Raw genomic sequence first — 24,000 nt, forward strand, 5'->3', positions numbered from 1 at the left:
TAGCGTGGCCCAGCACAGAGCTCCCATCCTCAAGCGATCCTCCAACCCAAGCCTCCGAGTAGCGGATTACAGGCGCACGCCACTGCACCCGGCGTGTGTGTGTGTGTGTGTGTGTGTGTGTGTGTGTGTGTGTGTGTGTGTGTGTGTGTGTGTGTGTGTGTGTGTGTGTGTGTGTGTGTGTGTGTGTGTGTGTGTGTGTGTGTGTGTGTGTGTGTGTGCGTGCGTGCATATATGTGTATATATGTGTGTATATATATATATATATATATATATATATATATATATATATATATATATATATATATATATATATATAGATATGAATATTCGAGGTCCGTCTAAAAAGTAACAGGACTGACTTCACAGAAATTTTATTCCAAAAAATATATTGAAATCACAGCTTGTCCCCTTCAAAATAGTTTCCCTCCAGTCTCACACACTTGTCCATCCTCTTCTTCCACGCTTCGATGCACCCCCGTTTGGCTTTTTCTGGAATCCTCCGGAGCTCTGTTGTCACAGCCCTTTTGATGGCCCCCACATCAGGAAATTGGGTCCCCTTGATCACCCCCTTGAGCTTGGGGAATAGGAAAAAATCACAAGGGGCCAAGTCTGGTGAATACGGTGGGGTGCTCCATAGTTGGCAAGTTCCTCTCCGCCAGGAACTGTCGGATGCTCAGGGTACTGTGAGACGGGGCGTTGTCATGGTGGAGCACCCAGGTGTTGTTCTCCCACAGATCCCTCCTCTTATCCTGGACTGATCTCATGAGGCGTCGGAGGATCTCCTTGTACACTTATTGATTCACTGTTTGACCCTGTGGTAGAAACTCGAAGTGGACGATTCCCTTGATGTCAAGAAATGCGATGAGCATCACCTTGACCTTCGACTTCGACTTCGACATCCTTGCTTTATTTGGTCTTGGTGATGCCAGACTTTTCCACTGACGACTGCCATTTGGTCTCGGGATTGTATTTGAATACCCACGATTCATCGCCAGTAATGACTCTCCCGAGCTGGTTTGGATCATCCTCGAGGCGCTCGATAATGTCTTGACAGACAGTGACTCTTTGCTGTTTCTGGTCCTCGGACAACAGCTTGGGGACCATCTTTGCGCACACCTTGCGCATTTCGAGATTTTCAGTGATGACGCTCCAGACAGTGTCCTTGTTGATGGAAAGTTCCTCAGCAATCATCCGCACGATCTGCATGAGTCGACGATCTGCGCACACCATCTGCTTCACACACTCGATGTTGTCCGCCGTTGTGCTCGTTCAAGGTCTTCCAGACCGTGGATCGTCTTCAACCTCCCCAGTTCCTCTTTGAACCTCTTGTGCCATTCAAATGCTTGTGTGCGTGACATCGTTTCTTCCCCGTCGACTTGCTGCAGCATTTCGAAGGATTCGGAAGATGTTTTGCCAAGCTTGGCAAGAAACTTCAGATTGGCTCTCTGCTCACGACTCGTAGCGCGACGACTCAGACTAGACAACATGTAATGCACGACCTGTGAAAAATCACACAATGAGCTCAGTCAACCATCACCAATCATATATATATTTCTAGAATGTTGCAAAAGACTGTGACACAACCCGTTCATTCAAGTTGTGTAAGTGTAGCACACAGCAGGCTCAGCCCCATTACTTTTAAGATGGACCTCATACATATATGTATGTATATATGTATGTATATATATATATATATATATATATATATATATATATATATATATTACATTTGGTACCACTCATCTACTGTATAATTACAAGGATATTGGGACACTTAAATGTGCTTTTGAATGGAATTTTAAGGACATTTTGAAACAACATAGCATCAAGGATTTGAACCTCTGATGATGCAAACATTATGAACTGCATATTTGATGGGTGACATCAAGCAGGCCAACCCAAACCCAAACAGGTGGGCACCTGTTTAGAAGTTACATTCCACCGACACGATTGATGTGGTTTCAATGTGTACATCGCCTCTGAAGGGGGGCCATGACTGGTCACTTATTGAAATAACTTTTGTGCCCCAGATATCTAAATGCGATGCTTGTCAGACAGAGAAGCCTCTCTTCGAGTGTCCTCGGAGTGGTGCTGAGAGATTACAACGACAAGGCGAGAGCAGCAGATAATTAAAGGCGCGATTAGCGAACACCCACAGTGTGACGGGTCTCCCATGCTGTCGATATCCCACGGCTCGTTGTGCTTCAAGGTTAGTTGCAATGTCAGAGACGCTGTGCAGAGGCCGCACCTTTCCCTCTTCTGGCGCAATGAGTTTGAATTCACTGGTGGTCAGTGAAGAGAAACCTCACCCGGTATCAGAGGCCTATCAGCATCTCCTCCTTGCCATTCCAACCATTTTGCGTCCAATCAGTAATTGTGGGAAATTTGTGAAGGACAGCCCCTTGGTGTTTAGGTGTTCAGTTACACATGACGATGTCTTCATAACCAGACCTTAGTTTGAATACTGATGTGTACACTGGGGACAGGCAAAGAGCCTCTTACGAGAGAAGGGCGATGTGGTCCAGACAGCATGTGAAAAAATTTCACATCAGATGCAGCAGCACAAACAGGATTTCCTGTGATCCCCAAAGGTGTGAAGAAGATCCGCTACTCATCACGGCAAAGGGATCCTTACATTTGAAGGCCACTTCATCCCACACTTAGCAAATCGTTTATACATTCCCCCATTGTTCATCTTTGTTTTATTGCAACGGCTAATCATCCCAGAAATAGTCGATGGAATGGAAAGGGATGAATTCCACAGTTACATTATGATGACAAATCTACCTATCAAACAATGTTGCCATTCAGTATTGACCAATTCTATAATAGCCATCTTTGTGAGGATTATATCCTTCAGGAAGAAGATTAGATCCCATAAAGACCATGAGCTGCCATGGGGTGGAGGAGGGGAGGGGGGGTGAGATGCCTTCAGAGACATTTTTTTCAGTCAACAAATAATTGAGCAAACCATGAAGAGGGGAAAAATTGTGCTGAAAACTATAAACTGCAAAGCCTACAATGGGGGCACAGGAGCATAAGCTTTAGAAGGGGGAAGTGGCATACACGCACACGTATATATTTGACTAATTTCAGATTTCTACAACACACGGAAGGGACCGAACATGAATATCAGTCAGTCAGTGAGTGACTCAGCGAGTGAATGGTTCGTATGAGCTTTATGAAGTGAGTGAATGGTGAGAATATATATTTATTTATATATTTTTATATTACATATATATATATATATATATATATATATATATATATATATATATATATATATATATATATATATATATATATAGATGTTTTTATGTAGATATATACACTACCGGTCAAAAGTTTCAGAACAACCCCATTTTTCAGTTTTTACTGAAATATAAGCAGTTCAAGTCCAGTGAATAACTTGAAATGGTACAAATCTAAGTGGCAAACTGCCAGAGGTTAAATGCCTTGGGTTACCCGTAGCCTTAGGTTACCAAAAACTGAAAAATAATGTAAATTTCAGAGTTGTTAAGAAAGGCCCTTTTCAGGGAACAAGTCATGGGTTAGCTGTTCTGCAGCAATATATGTAAATTAAGCCTTGAAAGTTGATGCAAACAATTCCTACAGGTGTCCCAACTTTTGTTGATTGGTTACAAACGATTTGTCTGTGTAAAAGCAGTGTTGGAACAGACTGTGTTGCTGCACCCTCTGAAGCATTATTTGGACAATATTGCACTGCAGGAAGTAGTATATTACTATCATAATGGTGAGAAAAAGACAATTAACAAAGGAAGACAGACAGACCATTATAACCCTGAAAAGTGTCGGTCTTTCCTTTGGAGAAATTGCAAAAAAGCCAAGGTGTCAGTGAGTACAGTTACCGACACCATTAAAAGGCACATGGAAACTGGAGGAAACTCTGACAGGAAGAGGTCTGGCAGAGCCAAAGCCACAACACAATCAGAAGACAAGTTTCTGAGAGTCAACAGTTTGTGTGATCGGCGGCTCACAGGACAGCAGCTTCAAGCACAGCTTAACACTGGTCGAAGAAAGGAAGTCTCAGTTTCAACTGTGAAGAGAAGACTTTGAGCTGTAGGTTTGACAGGTCGAGTGGCAGAAAGAAAGCCATTGCTAAGATGGCAAAATAAGAAAAAGAGGCTTGCCTGGGCCATGAGGCACCGCCAGTGGACCAGTGAAAGCTGGAAGAAGGTCTTATGGACCGATGAATTAAAATTTGAAATCTTCGGTTCATCACGCAGGGTTTTTGTACACCGTCGAGTAGGCAAAAGGTGGTTCCTCAGTGTGTGACATCAACTGTCAAACATGGAGGAGGAAGCGTGATTATCTGGGGCTCTTTTGCTGGATCCAGAGTCGGCGAGTTGCAGAGTGACTGGCACCCTGAACCAAAAAGGCACCCACAGCATTTTGCAGCGCCATGCAATAATACCCTCTGGTCTACGCCTACTTGGTCAGGGATTCATCCTACAGCAAGATAACGACCCAAAACATACCTCCAGACTATGTCAGAACTACCTTAGAAGAAAAGAACAAGACGGTAGGCTTCATATCGTGGAATGGCCAGCACAGTCTCCAGACTTAAACCCCATCAAGCTGATTTGGGATGAACTGGACAGAAGGGTGAAAGCAAAGCAACCGACAAGTGCAACACATTTGTGTGAACTTCTGCAACAGTGTTGGGAAGAACTTTCCGAACAATATTTGATTTCCATTGTAGAAAGAATGCCATGAGTATGTTCGGCTGTTATATCGGCAAAAGGTGGCGACTTTGATGAGTCAAAAATTTAGATTAAATTTTGTTCAACAAAACAATTCAATGATTTCGGTTTTTTATCTGCAATTGTTTATTTGTTCTATACTATAATTTCAGAGAACATTGAAACATTAAACTGCTTAAATTTCAGTAAAAACTGGAAAAATTGGGGTGTTCTAAAACTTTCAACCAGTCGTGTACATATATATATATATATATATATATATATATATATATATATATATATATATATATATATATATATATATATTTATATATATATTTTATATATATATATATCTATATTTTTTAATATATATATATATCTATATTTTTTTTTAATATATATAAATATATATAGATACTTGTATGTATATTTTTATATATATAAATATATATAGATACTTGTATGTATATTTTTATATATATATGAATATATATATATATATATATATATATATATATATATATATATATATATATGTATGTATGTATGTATATATATCCATCCATTGGGACCATACTCTGTGCAGAGCTTTGGTGCTACCAAAGCAGTCTCCTCGGCTGTTGGACACAATCCTGGACGGGTTGCCACTCCAACACAGGATACCAGCAAGCTGGGTCTCATTTTGCCGACCTTGGAAGGATGATAGGTAGAGTCAACCACACCTGGTATTAATTCAACAGCCAAGGGGGATTTGAACTCAGGGTCCTCAGATCGCAAGCCCACCATCCTAACCATTAAGCCAATACCAGATATATATCTATATACGAGGTGTGTTCAAAAAGTATCCAACCTTAATTTTTCGTGCGTAAACAAATAAAGCTAGGGAGGCGTGGTTTGGTGCATGTATGTCGGCGATCCTAATCCGTATGCGTGAATATTTTCCCGCCTGCAGAAGCTGTCAGTCGCCGACAGACCGCCGATGAGTGAGGAAGTGTAAGTGAGCACTGTCGGATTTTCGTTTTTTACAAAATGACGGATCACTGTGGTCTCATCGCCAGTGATCACTGTGTTGAAGAAGTTGGGATCACTGTTCACAGTCTCCAGCATGTCCTGTGCGATCTCCAAACGGAGTTACTTCTGCTCGATCGTTAGCAGCTTTGGCACGAACTTTGCTGAGATTCTCCTTAAGCCGAAATCCTCAGTCACAATGGAATGAACGGATCCAGTGCTGATGCCCATCTCGTCTGCAAGTTCTCTGATCGTGATTCGACAATCCTGCTTCATCAGGGTCCTCACTTGGTCAATGACGATCTCATTTCGGGATGTTGAGGGCCTACCAGAACGTGCTTCACTTTCCACTGATGTGCGACCATCTTTGAAGCGGTTGCACCACTCTTTTATCTGTGTGGTGCCCATTGCTTCGTTCCCGAAGGCCTGTTGAATCTTGCGGATCGTTTCCACTTGGGAATCGCCAAGCTTTACACAAAATTTGATGCAGTAGCGTTGTTCAAGTTTTTCCGTGATTTTGTCAAAAACGAAAATCCGACAGCGCTCACTTACACTTCCTCACTCATCGGCGGTCTGCTGGCGACTGACAGCTTCTGCAGGCGGGAAAATATTCACGCATACGGATTAGGATCGCCTACATACGTGCACCAAACCACGCCTCCCTAGCTTCACTTGTTTACGCACAAAAAAATTAAGGTTGGATACGTTTTTGAACACATCTCATATGTATATGAGAGAGAGAGATCTGGAAATGGAGAAACATATATATATATATATATATATATATATATATATATATATATATATATATATATATATATATATATATATATATATACATATATATGTGTATATTTATAAAGAAATAGAGATATACATGGTGAGAGAGAGAGAGAGAGAGAGAGAGAGAGAGAGAGAGAGAGAGAGAGAGAGAGAGAGAGAGAGAGAGAGAGAGAGAGAGAGGGATTTGGATATTATATATATATATATATATATATATATATATATATATATATATATATATATATATATATATATATATATATATATATATATTTACATATATTTGAGGTATTGAGGCCAACTTGGTGTTCTGCTCATTACCGTAGGCCACACAAAGGCTGTCCTTTCCACTACCTCATATTTGTCGTTTTTGTTTTTTCTTTTGCTATTTTTTTCGTTTTGTTGTTGGTCCCATGTGCAAAAAAAGAGAAGCTTGGAATAATCAAAAGACAGTCCCTTGGCACATAACTCTGCCAGTGTGGTTTCAAACGCTGCAGGCGCGTATGCGATTCGCCTTTGTACAAAAAAAAAACAACAAATCGTTAGGTTTTAAACGGGCCATGCTTGCCTAACGAGGCCTCCTGTAACTAATTAAGCGGCTTCGTCCCGGCAGTCGGCTTTAATTGGGCGACCGATTGGGCGTAATTACCGCTTGAATAAAGTCATAATTTCCGCCCAGATTGGAGGACGCGCGCTGAGTGGCGTCGGCGGTGCCTATTTATACATGCAAGTCATCTCGTCTTATTATTTGCCGCCAGTAACGAGAAAATGATAAATGAACTGAAACTAATTAGAGGAAGCCCTCTCCAGCACAACCATGATGCTTATCAGTGCAGTTAATGAAGCCGGCAGAGCATATGGATGACAGATTAATTACGATGGTAGAGTTAAGGGGCTTGGCCGGAGGGGTCTATAAAGTGAGCATTATTTCCGGGCAGTGCAGGGTGAAGCGGTCATGACATGCGTGGTTTATCATTCCACGGACAAGTTCACCCTTTCTGTTCATGTAACGGAAGTGCCTTGTCATGGGTATGGCGTGATCCCTCGAATGTCGAATTTTGTGCAAATATCTCTTCTTGGAGTTCGGGGTGATTTCTTTGATGGGCAAGAATTTGAAATTGATAAGGTGCAAACAAATCGTGGCCTTCCAGTCATCATCGTTTCGTGAGTGGCGTGTGGCTGCCAGTGTTGCATCAATGCTGGGAATGTGTCGATGCCCCCTCCATTCCCCATATGTGAGAGCAGAAATTTATAATTTGTTCAGGGTCTCACTTACTCTTCAGGAAGGACACCGTGGGATCTTTAACGTCCACCAACGAATGCTGCCAGACGGGATGCCCAGCTTGACGTCCATTCGAAGGACTGCACACACATTGATGTACATCACCCTGCGAGTGCAACACCAGGGAGACAGTTTATAGCTGCGTTGAGATTCAATCTTCGGTGAAGCGGCTCACCGGTGAGTCTGCATACCTCTAGGCTATTCTGCCATCCCTGGCAGTCAGGTAAAATTCACCGTCATACAATTAATGTCCACTGTTAATTGCAATATACTCGAGTGGAGTTAACTCTCTCTCCAAGGCTGGCAGGATAGCTCGAAGAAGTGTGCACACTCGCCTCTAAGCTGTCGAGCCTGGATTTGAATCCTGACTCAGCTATACACTGTCATCCCGGTTCTGTATTTCACAGGCAGGGTGATTCATCAATGTGTATATCGTCCCTTGGATAGACTTTAAACCGAGTGTCTTGTCTGCCCGCATTAGTTGTTGGACATTAAATATCCCATGATGTCCTTCACAAAGAGTCAGCGAGCTATCGCCTGCACTCTGAACAAATAACAAATTCCTGCCCTAACTTACAGAGGCACTGCTTCAGCAGCACAGCCGCACCCTCAGCCTCTGATGTTACCCCGTAGCCTTGTGTTGTCTATGAAAGAAGAACTTCACCTCTGATCAGGTCTTGCTGCCTTGACTATTTAATCCCCGTATCACTCCCCAGTCTCTGTATATTGTACACGCTCTTCCAGCAACCCGCTCCTTGTGAAACCTCCAAAATCCAGGCTCATCGCTCACCTCCACTCCTTTGTTCTTCTCTTCTCCCTCTTTTTTTTTTTGAACCATCTACCCCGATCTCGTCAACCCCACAAGGCTTAACTTTGGCAGGACTCCACCATCCTCCATCCCTATCCCTGATCATTTTAAAATCCCAACCCTCTCCTGCCTCCACCAATCTCCTGGTAGGTTGTTTTGTTTCCTTCCCTCATTTCTCTCCTCCTCTTCCTCCTCCTCCTGTTCGTTCATCTCCTTGTTGGATTCGTGAGTTGTCCCACTGCCGACCTGTCAGTGCATTACCTTCTCCCCTATATTACCCCAGTTTTCCACGAGCCTACAATTTGTATTCAAAAAGTTGTTGTCCAGTTAACACACGTACATTAGAGCCAAAGTCAAAAAAGGCATAGCCATCTGAATCTGCCTCATACCTTGAGTTTAGCGACTTGTCACAATTTCATGTTGTCATTTCATACTTTCCATCTTTCCTACTCTCGCTAATTTTATTCATTTGCAAGTTTTATGTCTGCCTTATAGTGTGGTGTTGGCTTAATGGTTAAGGTGGTTGGCTTGGGACCTAAGCGTCCTGAGTTCAAGCCCCTGTTGACCTGGTGGGGTTGACTCAGCCTGTTATCCTTCTGGGGTCAGTGAAATGAGTACCGGTGTACTGGGGTAATAACCATTTGGGGTAACCTGCATCGGAGTGGCGACCCGTCGAGGACTGTACTCCTTGCCAATCAAACTGCCTCTGCAGCCCAATGTGCCATTACGGTGCAAAAGGAATGGTATTATTATTATTATTATTATTATTATTATTATTATCATTGTCTGCCTTGACTAATCACTCCAATTCTTCGAAGTCCTTTTTCTTTCATCTCATCGAATGCCTTTTGATATTCCATCAAAAGCATTTTGGCCTTTCACTACATAGCACAGTGACCATTTTCAGCAATCATTGCCCAATTCATAGCTGGCCTTGGAATGACCTGTTTTGCATTCCCATCTGAGCTTGACAGCTCACAATGCTGGGATCCTGGGTTCAAATGCTACTTTCTATTTTGATCTCTCTATGTTGCCTCCTGATGTCCTTGTCCTCCATTTGATATATGTGCAAAGTCCTCCATGAGCCGAAGACAATGTAGAAGAAGAAAATCCATTTCGAATTTTCAAGCTTTGAGTTGTCTAATCTCTATCTCTCAGAGAAAAATGGCACAAGACCATTGAGACTATAATCTACTGCAAGACAAAGATAGTCCTGTCTTTATCTGGATGCCATATTGACATGTGCTTACAAATGCCCGCACCATTGATTCATGCATGCAATGGCTCGCTGATCCCTCCACCATCCTCCCACCTCACTGCTCCTCGGGGAAAATAATACATCTCACCGTTGTGCCTGCACGATACCGTGGATCTATATGGAATCGATGAGGCATAGATCCTATCAACACAAACATTTGGTGAGAGGTGAGGCTTGAGATGAGATGGGATTAACACCTTTGAACATGCGGATGGCTTTATTGCCCTCCTGGAAACCTTCATCCACCTCTCAATAACCGAAAGAAATGGCACAACGAAATGTTTGGAAGCAAAGGCCTTGAGAAATGGATTTCATGGAGATTGGGTTTCAAATTGTAGGAATGCCTCATGAATCGCCAAAACTGATGCAATGATCAGGTGTTTTGTTTACATTAGCTTTAAACTTGAGGGTCGTTTGGAGAGCCAGAACCTTGGATTGACCTTTTTTTTCCATAATCTTTTTCAATACAGTACTCAGTAAAAGGCACTTCAAAGTCCATCCCATGATGCTCCTTTGAGCAGAACAGTAGGCGTACGCTGGCGCATTCTGTGAGGCCAAAGTCAAAATTGGATGGGACTTTTTTGTTTGCCTTGCTAATGGAATCGTGACCAGCAAGAATAGAATTGCATCTATGGAATCCACACAAAGTCACTTGTAATCATTGTGAATGCACAGCGCTTGCCGGAGTAAACCGATTGCAGGGAAAATGGACAGAAGCAGCATTTTAAGGCTTGAGGGTGTTGGGGAAAATCAGGTGTTTCACCTCAATTCCTGCTCCAAAAAGCAATGACTGCAGTCGACCATGTGGAAAGTTGATAAGCTGGCGGAGTAGTTTCCCAGGTATTTTACAAACTTCAGATGCCTTTGAGATCTTCAGGACAAGGGCTTTCTTGGTCTTTCATGGAAGTGAGAGAAATTCTTCGGTGTCCTTGCGGTATTTCTTCATTGGTTTTTTTTCATCTCTTTCTGAACCCACAACAGTCGACGTTGATTTGCCCCGACTTATAACGAGCATGTTAGCAGTCCATCCTTTAAGGAGTGTAAAATCCCACAAGGTGAATAACAAAACAATTGTATAAACATGAGTGTATCGTCCTTTTAATTTTGTCGAACAGTTACTTGGCCGTCCTCCATTTGAGTCTGACACCGGCTATTAACAAATACAACTCGGTGTCAGCAGGTGGCATTTCATCCTGAAGCAGACATTTATTCAGAGCTTATGTTCAACTGGCTGTCTCCATGACAATCGGATGCACATTCGATATTTATTTGTTTCTTTTGAACGTGACTCGAAAGCCTGAGAGTCATACCCTGACTGTGTAGATTCCTTTTGAACCCTTCTTCTCAAAGGGGAGGTGGGAGCAGATGCCAAGAAACAAAAGCTTCTGAAGCTGATGTAGGCTGACTGGTACTGCATGTAGTATATGACGCTGCTTTTTAGCAGTGGGAAGTTCTATCCCCTTCAGTTTTTCACAACTAAACCACAAGTTGCATTTGAACTTTAACGTTTTCTTTCCCAGCTAAAGTTCAAAAACACCATCATGTCCACCACCGAAAGTGAACAGAGGTTACGTTTTCACTTCTGTCTGTTTTGTCTGTCTGTCTGTGAGCAGGATATCTCTAAAATTTGTGTACGGATTCGGACGAAACTTGGTCGATGAGTTTGGCTGGTTAGGTGACAAGAACAAGCCGATATTTTGGTTAAAGTTCGGATGCAGATCCGGCCTATCAATGGGGGATACAAGACATATACTGTTCAGCGTGGTGGAGGTACAGTATGTGCTCTACCGAGTGCTGTTCTTGTTAATTTCTGCAAGCATTGCTTTTTATTAGGTTCCTCTCCTACAAGTATTAGGTTTTATTTGGTTCATGTTTCACATCGCCAACTCAAATTTCAGTCTTAGAATGATTGTAATTTCAAAACGAACTGTTATTATGAAGTTTTATGTGACATACTCTTTTGTTATTTATCAGTTTTGTTCGTATGAGAATTTGAAGCGTGAAATATACTAAACATACACTGAAGTGTGTAATTGATGCGTAAATAGGATGGATGCATGGCATGCGCCCCCTGTTGGTCAGGACCCTTGAACTCGTGTTGGTGTGGCACATGAGTTCACATTCACCATTCCAGTCAAGAGGCACTAAATGATTGGTAGTTGTTGAATTGGGAACATTAACAGTTTATTTTAAAATTGGTTAATCAAATATTTTTTATTTTTTGGACTCCCATCCGAATGCAATGTCGTTCATGTTCCTCGGAACCCAGGTTCAAATCCCATAATCACATGTTGATTTGGCCATTGTCACATCGTGTCATTGTCCTGCATGTGATTTATCTACAACCTCTTCAATGAGCCTGAGACACTGGAGAAAAATATAGGTGTACCTTCAGTAAATATCATCCGAGGACATAAATTAGACTATTTCAATCGGTGATGAGATGGTGGAAAGCCAGTTAGCTTGTGGACCTTTCGATGAACTTTGTTTTCCAGCACATCCGAAATGGAATGATAGCAGTCGCAAGAGCTCGGTAATTTATCGGTTCATATGTGGGCCGCTGCGGGTCGATAATTATATTCGCTTTATCCCTGGCGAAGGAGAGCCATGGTGCCTTTTTGTCATGGGGACAAGGAAGGGGTGGGGATGGGGTGCTGGGGGGGGGGGGTCTTGCAATCAAATTTCGTGCCCGTAAATATGACCCGGAGGTAATGTCGCGTGAAATGTGGCCAATTATGGCCTGTTGCATGATAAATTATTCGCCAATCCCTGCTGGCTCATGCCAAGGCTTATTCCTCATGCTTTTCAATGTTCTTAATAAATTCGGGCTTTGCTTTCACTGTACTCAAGACCTGCCGCATACCCCACGGCTGGATTCTCTTTAGCAATACGTGCAGCCTTTTTGCATATCTTCGAGTGAACCGCACAATTAAAGTCGGCCTCGAATTATCCCCCTTCACTAGCGCCGCCATTTTGGAGCCGTTAATATGGTTCCGAGCAGTGATTGATGACGAGATGTAATTTTCGAATCACACGGTTGCCAGAACGGTTTCCATCATTCCAGGCTTGCAAATGTCATTGAGGTTGTATTTGTTTATTTTCAGGGGCGGGCAAGGGAATTACAAGCCTTTGACAAATATATATTGTATTAGTGGGAATGCTCAGGCACCGGTTGTTTGTCACTTTCCATTGTGCCACCGTGGATAAATGGGGTTGTTTACGTACCAACGATGCGCTAAATGATCTTGTACCGAGGCCCACCCCTCGACCACACTCCTGATAGATTACGCAGATTCTTCGCTTCGAAGCCATTCACAAGGGTGATATTTCAGCGGCGGCCTCGACTTGGCTCTAATTTGCTGCCTCTTTAACTTTCTGACCCCCAAATAAGTTTTGCCTCTTCCAGCATTAACCAATTAACCGCATTGCTGTTAAAAGTGCCGCTTTCTCAGGGTGAGGGCTTTGATATAACGCTTCGATGTGGCCCTGCATGGTTAATCTACCTTCTAAACAGGCGTTTGTAATAAAACAAACAAACAAACAGAAGAAGCCATAAACAAGTTTTTATTCGATGTTACTCGGGTTATCACCTCACGGCTTTCGGTCTTGATTTCACACAAGTCTGGCCTACACTAATCTAATATGCGTTCCCTTCCAAGGAACTTCCACGCAGGAGGAGACCATGAGTCCCATAAATCCTGCACAATGGTCGCCAGCCTACAACATACCATTTTTAAAGGCTTTGATATGACTCGACCGAGGTCGGGTTTGAACCACCGAATACCCAGACTCAGAGCGGGCGGTCTAACCATTACGGCTTTGAGTCTGGAAACTAGTTTAAGTAAATGCAGTATTTGCTGCCAGTCATATTTTGCTCTGACTATTAAATGGTATTCCGTTTGAAAAATAAAATAAAAATTAACTGCATAACAGCTTGCGCATGACATTCTGCCCCCCAGTCATTACATCTTTATTTCCATGATATTCAAACAATTTGCATAGCCACCTACTGGGAGAGCTGGCAACTGCAAAATGGATTGCCTTGAGCCAGTCCACGTGGACAAGTCCAGCTGGCAAGCCTCATTACAGAGATGAGGATCTTATCATGGAAGGTGGAGAAAGCATGAACCACAATGTAAGAGTTTATTGAGTAAATTATGCGGTTACTTAAATAAACGTTTGAAGACATAAGACCGTACATCACTCTTGATGTCGTGACCACAGATTCAAATCCCATGTACAACTTGTATGTTGATTTGTCAAATGTTAAAAATATCCTAATAATACTAATAATACACGTACAGTAGATGTAACTGATGTCTCCGAATGTTCTTATCCTTCTCTGCATTTAAATTATATGCTCATGGAAAAGCCAGGTGATGGATGACAAAATAAATTGACATTTGGGAGTTTCGGAAACAATCGGACACAAACAAGCAGGTGGAATGAATGAGTGGGAAAAGGAGGGGAGTGGGGGGAGAGAGAGAGAGAGGGAGAGAGATAGAGATAGTTGGTAACCTCAGGTAAGAAAGATGGGTGTGGGGAGAATTAATGGGAAGAAAAGATAATGGGTATGGGGGGAAGATGACTGAGATGGTGGTGTGCTGAGATTGAAGCCTTGAAGCGAAAGGGTATGATTCAACTTATCTTGGGAGGTGTTTCCACAATTGTAAGAAAAGGAGTAGAGTTCAGCAAAAATAATGCCTGGAATTTGTAAGATTAACAAAGAAAGCATGAATGTAAGAAAGTGTGCATACTGGAGGGCTGAAAGAGCTGGGGAAACAAGACCAAAATAGGTCAGTAGAAAGCAGAGAGGCCACCAACCTGCCCATGATGAGATAGTGGCAAGCTTTCAGCTTCTGATTGGTGGAAAACACCAACGATGTTGAGAACTTTGGATTCAACAGCACCCAGGAGGGACAAGTATATGAAGCAATAGTTTCTGTCCCACAAAGGAGAGCAGTGTTCTACTGAGCGACTGACAATGGCCGAGTCAACCATGAGAAGTTTAGGTTTGCCAAAGAGAGATGACACGATTGAGGATACCCAGTCTGTGCCCTGTGGCTGCCTCGGTGCCCAGCTTTGATGCATATTCTGCCGAGGAGAGTTCTTATCGGATGTCGAAGCCGATTAGTTTGATTGACTTATATTCTTCCAGTGGTGAATCAAAAAGGTATATAGGTAGGTTTGTGATACAATCCGGAGAGGCAAGGTGAGAATGGCAGACTTGCCTCGGCTGAATGACGTGTTCCATGTGTCGGCCTACAATATGGGTCTTTCTCGATCTGTTGAGAGGGATTCAGCAATGACTGGACTACAATTGGGGGGGGGGGGGGGGTTTACCTTATGGCATAAACTGGAATCGTTCGTAAAATGGCAAAGATCATTTTGTAGGGCATCAGAGAAGGTTCATATTTGAGTATATGAGTCACAAAAGTGGGCCCAGGATGGAGCATGAGGGCACTCAAGTCTCTATTGAGAATGGAATTGAAAATATACCATTGAGAGGGCTCTGATTAACTACTGTGTGTGAGGAAATCAATTGGCCTTGAATGAAGTAAGGTTTTGAATGTTGTAGGCAGAAAGCTTGCCAAGAAGAATGGGATGTCAGACAGTGTGAACAGTTGGCAGCCTGTTAGATATCCAGAGAGATGGTCTTGATTCTTCAGTCGTTGTTTTTTGAGAGAAGCAGCATCACATCTGGATTTGAATGACTGGGATATAATCCAAAATAATGATCAAGACTTTAAACCAATCTTCTCGAATGGCCTGATATCTGGTCTTGCATATGATAAATGTACAAACACGAGCTTTTAGGTGTTTTTTGTTTTTGTCCAAGGACTTTCTGAAGAATATTTCAGTATTTCTGAACAAACCCTTGCCACACTATTGTCTGTCCATCCATCATACTCTGTACAGAGTGTTGGTGCTGCCGAAGCAGTTTCCTGGGCTATTGGGCACAATCCTGGACAGGTCACCACTCCAACACAGGATACTCAAATGGCTCATTCTTCCCAGCACGCTGGTACTCATTTTGCCAACCTCGGAAGGATGAAAGGCTGAGTCATTCCCACCTGGTATTGATTCAACAGATGAGCAGGATTTGAACTCAGGACCCTAGGATACCAAGCCCACCACCATAACATTAAGCTAACACTCGGCATACACTATTGTAACTCTAACTATAATATATATATATATATATATATATATATATATATATATATATATATATATATATATATATATATATATATATATATATATATATATATATATATATATATATATATATATATATATAGAGAGAGGAGAGTGTTGGTGGAAGAAGGTGGATTTTCTCGAGGGCTCCAGAAAGAGCAGGATGAGCAAGATTAGAAAAGGCAGTGGAAAACAGAAGCCACCAACCTGTCTCCAATGAGAGGGCAACAAGTGCTGTGCTTCAGCTTATTTGTGGGAAATCAGTCGACTCTCCGTTTTCCTAATCAAAGTGATGGAATCTATAATAATTGCAGCAGACCTCAAGGCTCATCTTTGCTCAAACTCTCTGATCTCTGACCATTAATTTGGCTTCTGCACAGGTCATCCCCCATTGAACGTGGTAATTCTAGGTGCATGGACATCCTCAATCTCAAACCAGAGGCTAGGCCTTTTTCAGTGAATATTGATGCATTTTATTCTCTCTGACATCTACCCATGATTTCCAACTTATCAGCTCATGGTATCTTAAAGTACCCCACAAGACACCGGCTATCAGATTTTCTTTGGCCTCACAATCAACATGTTTTGGATAGAATTCTAACCTTTGCTGGACCGCAGATGCTGATGTCCTTCAGGGTAGTGTTTTGGGACCAATCCTATTCTTGATATGACACAAATTTGCCACTGGAAAATTCTTTGTATCACTTTGCAAACATCTCCACTCTTTGCAGAATAGTTCCTCACATATCCCCACCGACAGCTAGGCACATTACAACTGCACCCCTCCCTGCTGACCTGAAGAAAATGCGCAACTGGAATTCAACCTCGAACATGTGTTTGCAAAAAAGACCCTCAGTCTCAATTTTCCCTCTATATAGGACCAGCAGTCACATTTTTTTTCTGCGGTCAGTCTCTGGGAGAGGTACAGTCTCTGAAGCTCCTAAGCCTCACTATCAGCTATAACCTGTTCTGGGCAGACCCCATCTCTAAACTCACCTCTAAAACTGGCACCAGTTCTGAATTCTCCATCATCCCAAGTCCTTCCTCAGTGATCCTCAGTTGATAATGCCAAATGAAAAAAAAAACCTTATCTGGGTTATCATGGAAAATGGCTTCTCATTACAGACTGGTAAAGCTGATTCCCATCTTGCTCCATCCGCTTTAGCTCCTGGAATCTAAATTGCTCCATGTTATGGGAAATTCATGACAATAAGCATATTCTCAGCATCTGCTCCATGCTCAGCTTCAGAAGATTTGTGTTCATGTAGTTTTTCTTTTTTTTACCAGCTCCATTTTGGTCTTGCCCGTGATGCCCGCTCATCTCCATGTCCAGCCCCTGCCCCTCCAGGTGGCACACATTCTTTCTGCTGCAAGAAATATATTCCTTATTACCCTTACCCAGGTCGAAACTCTATTCTTTCATACACCTTGATCCTCACCTCTGAATCTATCGACCTTGAGCTTTTCCCTGCAGAAATTTAAGTGTCCTGCCAAATGCTATTTTATAGTCTCTCCCCATTCCCATGAATGAGCATGACTACATCTACTGAGACCCTGTTCTCACCATTTTCTGACAATCCTCTCTTTTTTATGTTTGCTGTAGTTCCACTAATTTTTCTGCATAAAAATAACTAAAGTTTTTTTATGAGAGTAAAGATGATGCGCCCACTTTTGGTTAACGTCACATTAGTTCCCCACCTGTAACCTGATCACATCCTTAGTCTCCTATGATGCGTACTGAATTGAGTATAAGCTCCTCTATGAACCGAAGATCACCATGGAAAAAGAAAAATGAAAGGACTTTGTATTTTTGTTTGTCCCCAAAGTAATTAGTGTTCTCAATGCCATCTTATTGATGCTCTTTCATCCTGTTTTTCTTTTTCTTTTTCAGCTGAGGAGAGAGGGAGAGCAAAAGTCGATGTGATATGAATATTGTACAAAGGAGTACTGACCACTCATAAAAATTCTCCCAAAGTCAGCACCTTTAAGGAAATCAACACTGTGAGCTTTGTAGTAGCATTGCTCATTCAAGATAAAGTAACAGGCAAACATCGCCGCAAGAAAAACTAGCATCCGTTGAAGACAAAGTCTTCGATATCCCCGCCATAGTAAATGAGGACAAGTAGCAAAAGGCACCAGTTCAATTTATTCTTGATGTGTGTACCAAATTTCATAAAGAAATAGTTAATAATTTTGCAACTATGATCTGGAAATAAAGGTTAACCTCAATTATTTCTTAATACCCAACTTGTTTCCATGGAAAGTGACAGAAACTTTTTTGGGGGAAATCTCTAAATATCAAAAGGCACCAGTTCACCACTTGCTTGATATGTGTACCAAATTTCGTAAATATATCTTGAGGGGATTTGTAGTTCATCTCCGGAAACGAAATCTGACGGACGGACGGAACCCATTTCTATATCCTCCGCCAACTTCGTTGGTTGGTGGGGGATAATAAACCAGGCTCTACAGCCAAAGACTAAGCACCACCATGGAAATATGGACGAATGACACGGAGAGAACAACTGAGAAAAGAAACGGGACAAATGCAGCAGTTTATAAGAGTAAAAAGAAGTCCAAAGCTAATGAAGAGCATCCCAAAAAAACAAAAATAAATATATGGTTGAAACCAAAGACCCAGAGGTAATGGTTTCTGAAAACAAACTCAAAATAGAAACAAGAAAAAGAGCAATCGGAGACTGCAGACCCTCGACAGGACTTCTTTTGAGTGGTTTATTTTTTATCGGTTTTAGGGTAAATCCAATATTACTGCCAACCATGTGACCTATGATATATGTGTGAACCTTTTGTTCCTTATGGACAGGTGGTCAGACATGTAAAGTTTCGCCTCGATTTGTTCAGCCACTTCAGAGAAGAAGTTTTTGAAGGTTTTGTTTTTTTTAAACCAATATGGCTGCCGAATCACGTGACCGATGTAATGATTTTTTTTTTTTCTATAGACCATTTTATCCCGAGATGACCCTTAAAATTTCTCATACTGATCGGAAGTGGCGTTCGACATATGCAATTTCGTGCAAGGTTAAATCAAACTGAAAAGCAACTGAAAAACAACTGCCCTCCATCGGCTGATGGGTGTCATTTTTTTTTAATCATAAGTGCTCCATGTACATATGGTTTCAGGTAATGTGATCTGCAATGATAATGTGTAGAGCTCGTAAAACAGGTAAAATAGACATCACATGCCATAGCCCCTGTTGTTTTAGTAATTTTGCTGTATGTAGTTGAAGAGCTAGCCCATATTTATGGACAACTATAACGCCAGTCTACCAGTCAGCCATCTTTTGTCAAATTTGAACAAAATCAGACCATGCATCTGTGGCAAATGATTTGGGACACATTTAAGTAACAAAATGACCACCAGTCGGCCATCTTGGATCTACTCTCAAAAAAAAAATGACGTGCATATGTAAGCCGTCATTCATTAATCTGTTGCCAAGTTTGAACAACATCGGTAAATACATGTAAACAAACACGACATCATGAAGATAACATGGAAGCTTTTCGTGCTGTACTTCTGAAGGTGATACACAGCAAAGAAAGCAGAAACAATGATCACTGTGCTTTTATAAGCATGTCCAAGTAAAAGCGACACCGAATGGTTCTGCGTCCTTGACGTCAATCAGATTCCGAACTCCCATTGGTTGATTCCGTCACCGCAATTTTGGCTCCGATTGGCTGGAGCAGAGTTGCCCGAGATCACTTACGATTCGAGTCATTACCTCCAACCCTTACGTGTGAGAAACCATATGTTTAATTTGTTCTTCGAACTTTCGTGATGAATGTCCTTTCCATGGCATCCTGATATATACTGGACACTTCTCAGGACCGATATTGTGTTCCTTTGTTGTGTTGAGAAACTTGTGTACGTATCTCATAATGATCCACTCTGGATAACCATTGTCACCAAGTATCTTCATGATTTTGTTTATTTCAACAGGGAGCTTACGAAGAGAGCAAATCCTCTGAGCTCTGTTTACAAGGGTGTTAAGGCAATTTTGTATCTCGTGGAGCTATAGGAGGCCCAGTGGGTGTACTGTCCAGTGAAGGTAGGCTTTCGGTAGATGGACGTAATGGAACCACATGTGGTTCTTTCAACCGATACATCCAAGAATGGTAAGATGTTTGCAGATTCTAGCCCCATGGTGAACTTCAGCGCTGGGTGGAGCATATTGAGCTTTGTCAAGAATGTATCACATGCCATCTGAGACTAAAACAGGGCAAAAATGTCATGAACTTGCAGATAAATATAATATCGGATGGGAGCATTTGAACCTTGCAGACCAATAAGTTTCTGCATTTCGTGATAACCCACAAAGATATTTGCAAGAGTTGGGCTTCATTAAGAACCCATGGCCACTCCATCAGTTTGGACATACATGATGTTGAAACTAAATTCAACTTGCCTCGTTGCTGTGTTCATCAATTCCACAAAAACTTATTCTGAGATCTGCGGATGTTCCAGATCACCGTGATATAATAGATGTGCACATGTATCAATAGTCTCTGTCAGTGGGACATTTGTGAACAAGCTTTGTGTATCAAACGAGGCCATTACATTGTCCGCACTTGTCGATGTTGTAGCACGTATTGCTTCTGCGAATGTAAACGAATCTTTTATCATGAATTGCGAAAGTGAATCTCATACTGGTTGCAGTACCTCTCCCAACCACTTGGCCAGCTCATGTTCTGCCGACCCAATCATGGACAATATCGGTCGAAATGGGACATTTTCCTTATGGATCTTGGACAACCCATACATTCTTGGACGCTGAGCTCCAACAGGTTTAATTCTGTTGTACTGCTCCTTAGATCGTTCCCCGCACTTGTAGAGCTGCAGTAGTCGTTTGATGGTCTGACCTTCCAAACGTGACGTACGGTCATGCTCGGCTGCACTTCCCAATCGTTGGAATTTTGTTTCATCCATAAGAATATCCATCATTTTGTTGATGTAATCGATCTTGTTCAAGATTACAACTCCAGTGCCTTTATCTGGTTTACAGATGTGAATGTCGTCATTCCTCCTCAATGCTCGTATTGCCGTGATACACTTCCTCTGCATCTGAAAATCTGTGACGTCGTTTGGAAGTCCACAGTATGCGTGTGCAAGGTCAGATAATATGGCCCTCAATGCTTCGCCTGCCTCATTTCTTACAGGTTGATGCCTTGATAGTTGAGCATAAAAGAGTACAAACTCAGCGAAGATTTCTTCTCTCTTGATATTGTTATTGGGAATGCCAAAGTCAAAACCATGCGCCAGGGCAAACACTTCCGTATTAGACAACTTATTGTCCAATCGGTTGAACACATGTTTAGATGAATCTTTGATCTGAGAGCCAAATCGTTTCACCTTCAAACACTAGATAGTTCTTTCGCGTTTCTTTTCTGCACTGTACATTGATCAATCGTTGCAATATATCGACACAAACAGATCGTGTGGAACAACGACATGAAACCACGTGCCTTGTTCCAGGCGTTGCGTAGAGTGTGGCACGTCGAATACGGTCTGGGTAAGTTTGGTATGCGTGAATAGAACGCTAAAGTACGCTATCATACGTCGTAGTAAGTGGAATACGTCTTGTAATTTTGAACGTGTTAAACATTTTACGACGCACTTGCCGTATGCCTCACACATTCCGCATGCGATGGGAATAAGTTGTACGCACGATATGCGAACGTTGTCACACGTCGACAAAAGTTACTTGTAAGTTACTCATAAGTCGAAACACGTCGAGGTAATGGTTAGCGTCAGTGTTCCAGACTCCCTGTTTTTTTTTGTTTTTTTCTTCTTCGGTATGACGGTGATGTTGACACTTAGATTTCTAGTGCGGTTATAATAGCGAACGCAGTGAGCTTCATACTTAGGCCAAGGGAATGAAAGTCCTAGAATACCGTCCACCGCCCGCATGCTTCAAAAGCTGCCGCAATAATTTTCATTATTTCAAAAAATTTCATTATTTGCAAAAAAAAAATAAACCCTTGACTCGAGTTGGTCATCATTCTTCATAGAAATCACCAAAAACGGTGTTTTTGTTAACCAGTCTATCCCCTTCTTGGCGCCAAGCCGAGAAATTCCGAATATGTACGAAGTTTGAAGTTCCGAATTGGTCGACCAATCGCAGCGCACCTATGACGTTCGTTACATCTCGGCTTTCCGTCATGGCGGTGTCAATTTTCTTCTCGAATCGAGAAAAATAGGACTCAAAAAGGTGAGAATTTAGTATAAGAACATGCATTTTTTAACGAAATAACATATCATATCAATTCATAAATGATCGATTACACTGTTTGTTACTTGTGTTTGAATGGATGACCAAGATTACATGAGATATTTGAAGATGTTTTCTCCGATTTCTCGCCGAATGTGCATAGCATTTTACAGCATCATGATGAATGAACTGCTGCTGGTCGGTCATGATCGAATGAACCACTGAGCTGGCGTTGTGTTTCTTCAATGTTCTTCTAGAATGCAGGTCAACAGACCGTCCGTAGTCCTGCATGCCATACCTTCCCCAATACCTGCACGATTTTGTCCTGTAGTCCAATGTTTTGAGCAGTCACGTCTGTCTGAACATGTTGTACGCATGCGCAGTCTTTCTGGCGGGATCGTACTCGGCGTTGCCAGGCAACGACACACATGCTGAGAATTTTAGCCTCTGCATAGCAGGGTTTCTTGCATAGAAATGGCGGATTTTTGTACTTTTTCTGAAATAATGAATAATGAAAAAAAGCCTCATGTATTTTTAATTTCATAAGGACGGTATTCTAGGACGTTCATTCCCTTGGCCTTAACGCGTGCACATGAGAGAATAGGAAACAACAACACATACCCCTGGCTATTTGGAATCCGTGTCGTTAGCTATGACCTTTTGCTTCCGCTTGTTGTTAAACGCTGTGCGGTGTATAAACACAATTGGGTTTTATTTCTATCTTGTGAATATTACTTAACGCGTGCACATGAGAGAATAGGAAACAACAAAAACAACACAGTACCCTGGCAATTGTGAATCCGTGTCGTTGGCTATGACCATTTTGCTTCCGTTTTTGTTTTGCTTCTGGTTTTTTTTTTTGTTTCCGGTTTTTGTCATGGGGAATGATGCATGCCGGAGATCATGACCAGAAGTGTTTATTTGTTTATTCAATTATTTTTTTCCCAAAGTTAATTTTATACTTCCGAAAGTGATTTTTTTTTCATGACAGGAAGTGTTTATTTTGTATTTAACATTACCGGGAGTGATTTTGAAACTCTTTCCGGAACTTTTAATTTCTTTTATTCTTGACCAGAAGTGATCGTTTATTTATTTATTCAATAATTTTTTTCCCCAAAGTTAATTTTAATAAAGATATCTCCCGCATCATCAAAAAATATTTTTTAATCGTGATTTACATTATTTGATCGCTGATCCCGAATCCAGGCCGAAGTAACCGGAAATTGCGTCAAAATCATCAGCTGTGCGGCGCTTTCATGTACCATGGTCTAGTTGGCAAGTATACAGTAGTGAACAAGTTTGATTTAAAGTCAGAAGCGAACGTAAGAAGAATTCTGCGTTCGCCTCTAGGCTTTGCCTATTCCATATTATAATATAATTAATAGGCTGCCGATCAACGATTTAAATCATTACCGCAATAGAAATCGAAGTGTCAACATCACCATCATACCGAAGAAAAAAAAAAACCAGGGAGTCTGGAATACTGACGCTAACCATTACCTTGACGTGTTTCGACTCATGAAAAACTTACAAGTAACGTGTGTCGACGTGTGTCAACAATCGCGTGACGTGCCTACAACACGTTACTCATACGTTAGAAATAAGTTTCGGGTACGCTAAACATTACCTCGATGTGTTTTGACTTATGATTAACCTACAAGTAACGTGTGTGGACGTGTGTCAACCAGGGCCGGATTAAGGTCTTCGTAAGCCAAGGCCTTTGAGAT

At 41.8% G+C, this 24,000-nt stretch overlaps 1 protein-coding gene across 9 annotated transcripts in view; it reads left to right on the forward strand.

Annotated features, from left to right (window-relative positions):
• The window catches only part of LOC147024924 (ERI1 exoribonuclease 3-like), a 260,432-nt gene that overhangs the window by 208,609 nt on the left and 27,823 nt on the right, over nucleotides 1-24,000 (forward strand). The window contains exon 7 of one of the 9 annotated variants that reach the window (XR_015059266.1): nucleotides 7,762-7,956. The exons of 4 other annotated variants lie outside the window; for them this stretch is intronic. Coding sequence is in view for 3 of the 5 variants with exons in the window: in XM_085885332.1 (XP_085741458.1) it covers nucleotides 22,437-22,498 (62 nt within the window). In the remaining 2 variants the exon portion in view is untranslated. Of the gene's footprint in view, nucleotides 1-2,030; nucleotides 2,156-7,761; nucleotides 7,957-22,436; nucleotides 22,538-24,000 lie in introns of those variants that run through there. 4 more of the 9 variants (XR_015059268.1, XM_085885332.1, XM_085885334.1 and 1 more) reach the window with 4 other exon arrangements.

The sequence above is a fragment of the Eptatretus burgeri genome, chromosome 6 (assembly GCF_056783735.1).
Source record: "Eptatretus burgeri isolate ZD-2024b chromosome 6, Ebu_testis_v1, whole genome shotgun sequence".
Classification (NCBI taxonomy): domain Eukaryota; kingdom Metazoa; phylum Chordata; class Myxini; order Myxiniformes; family Myxinidae; genus Eptatretus; species Eptatretus burgeri.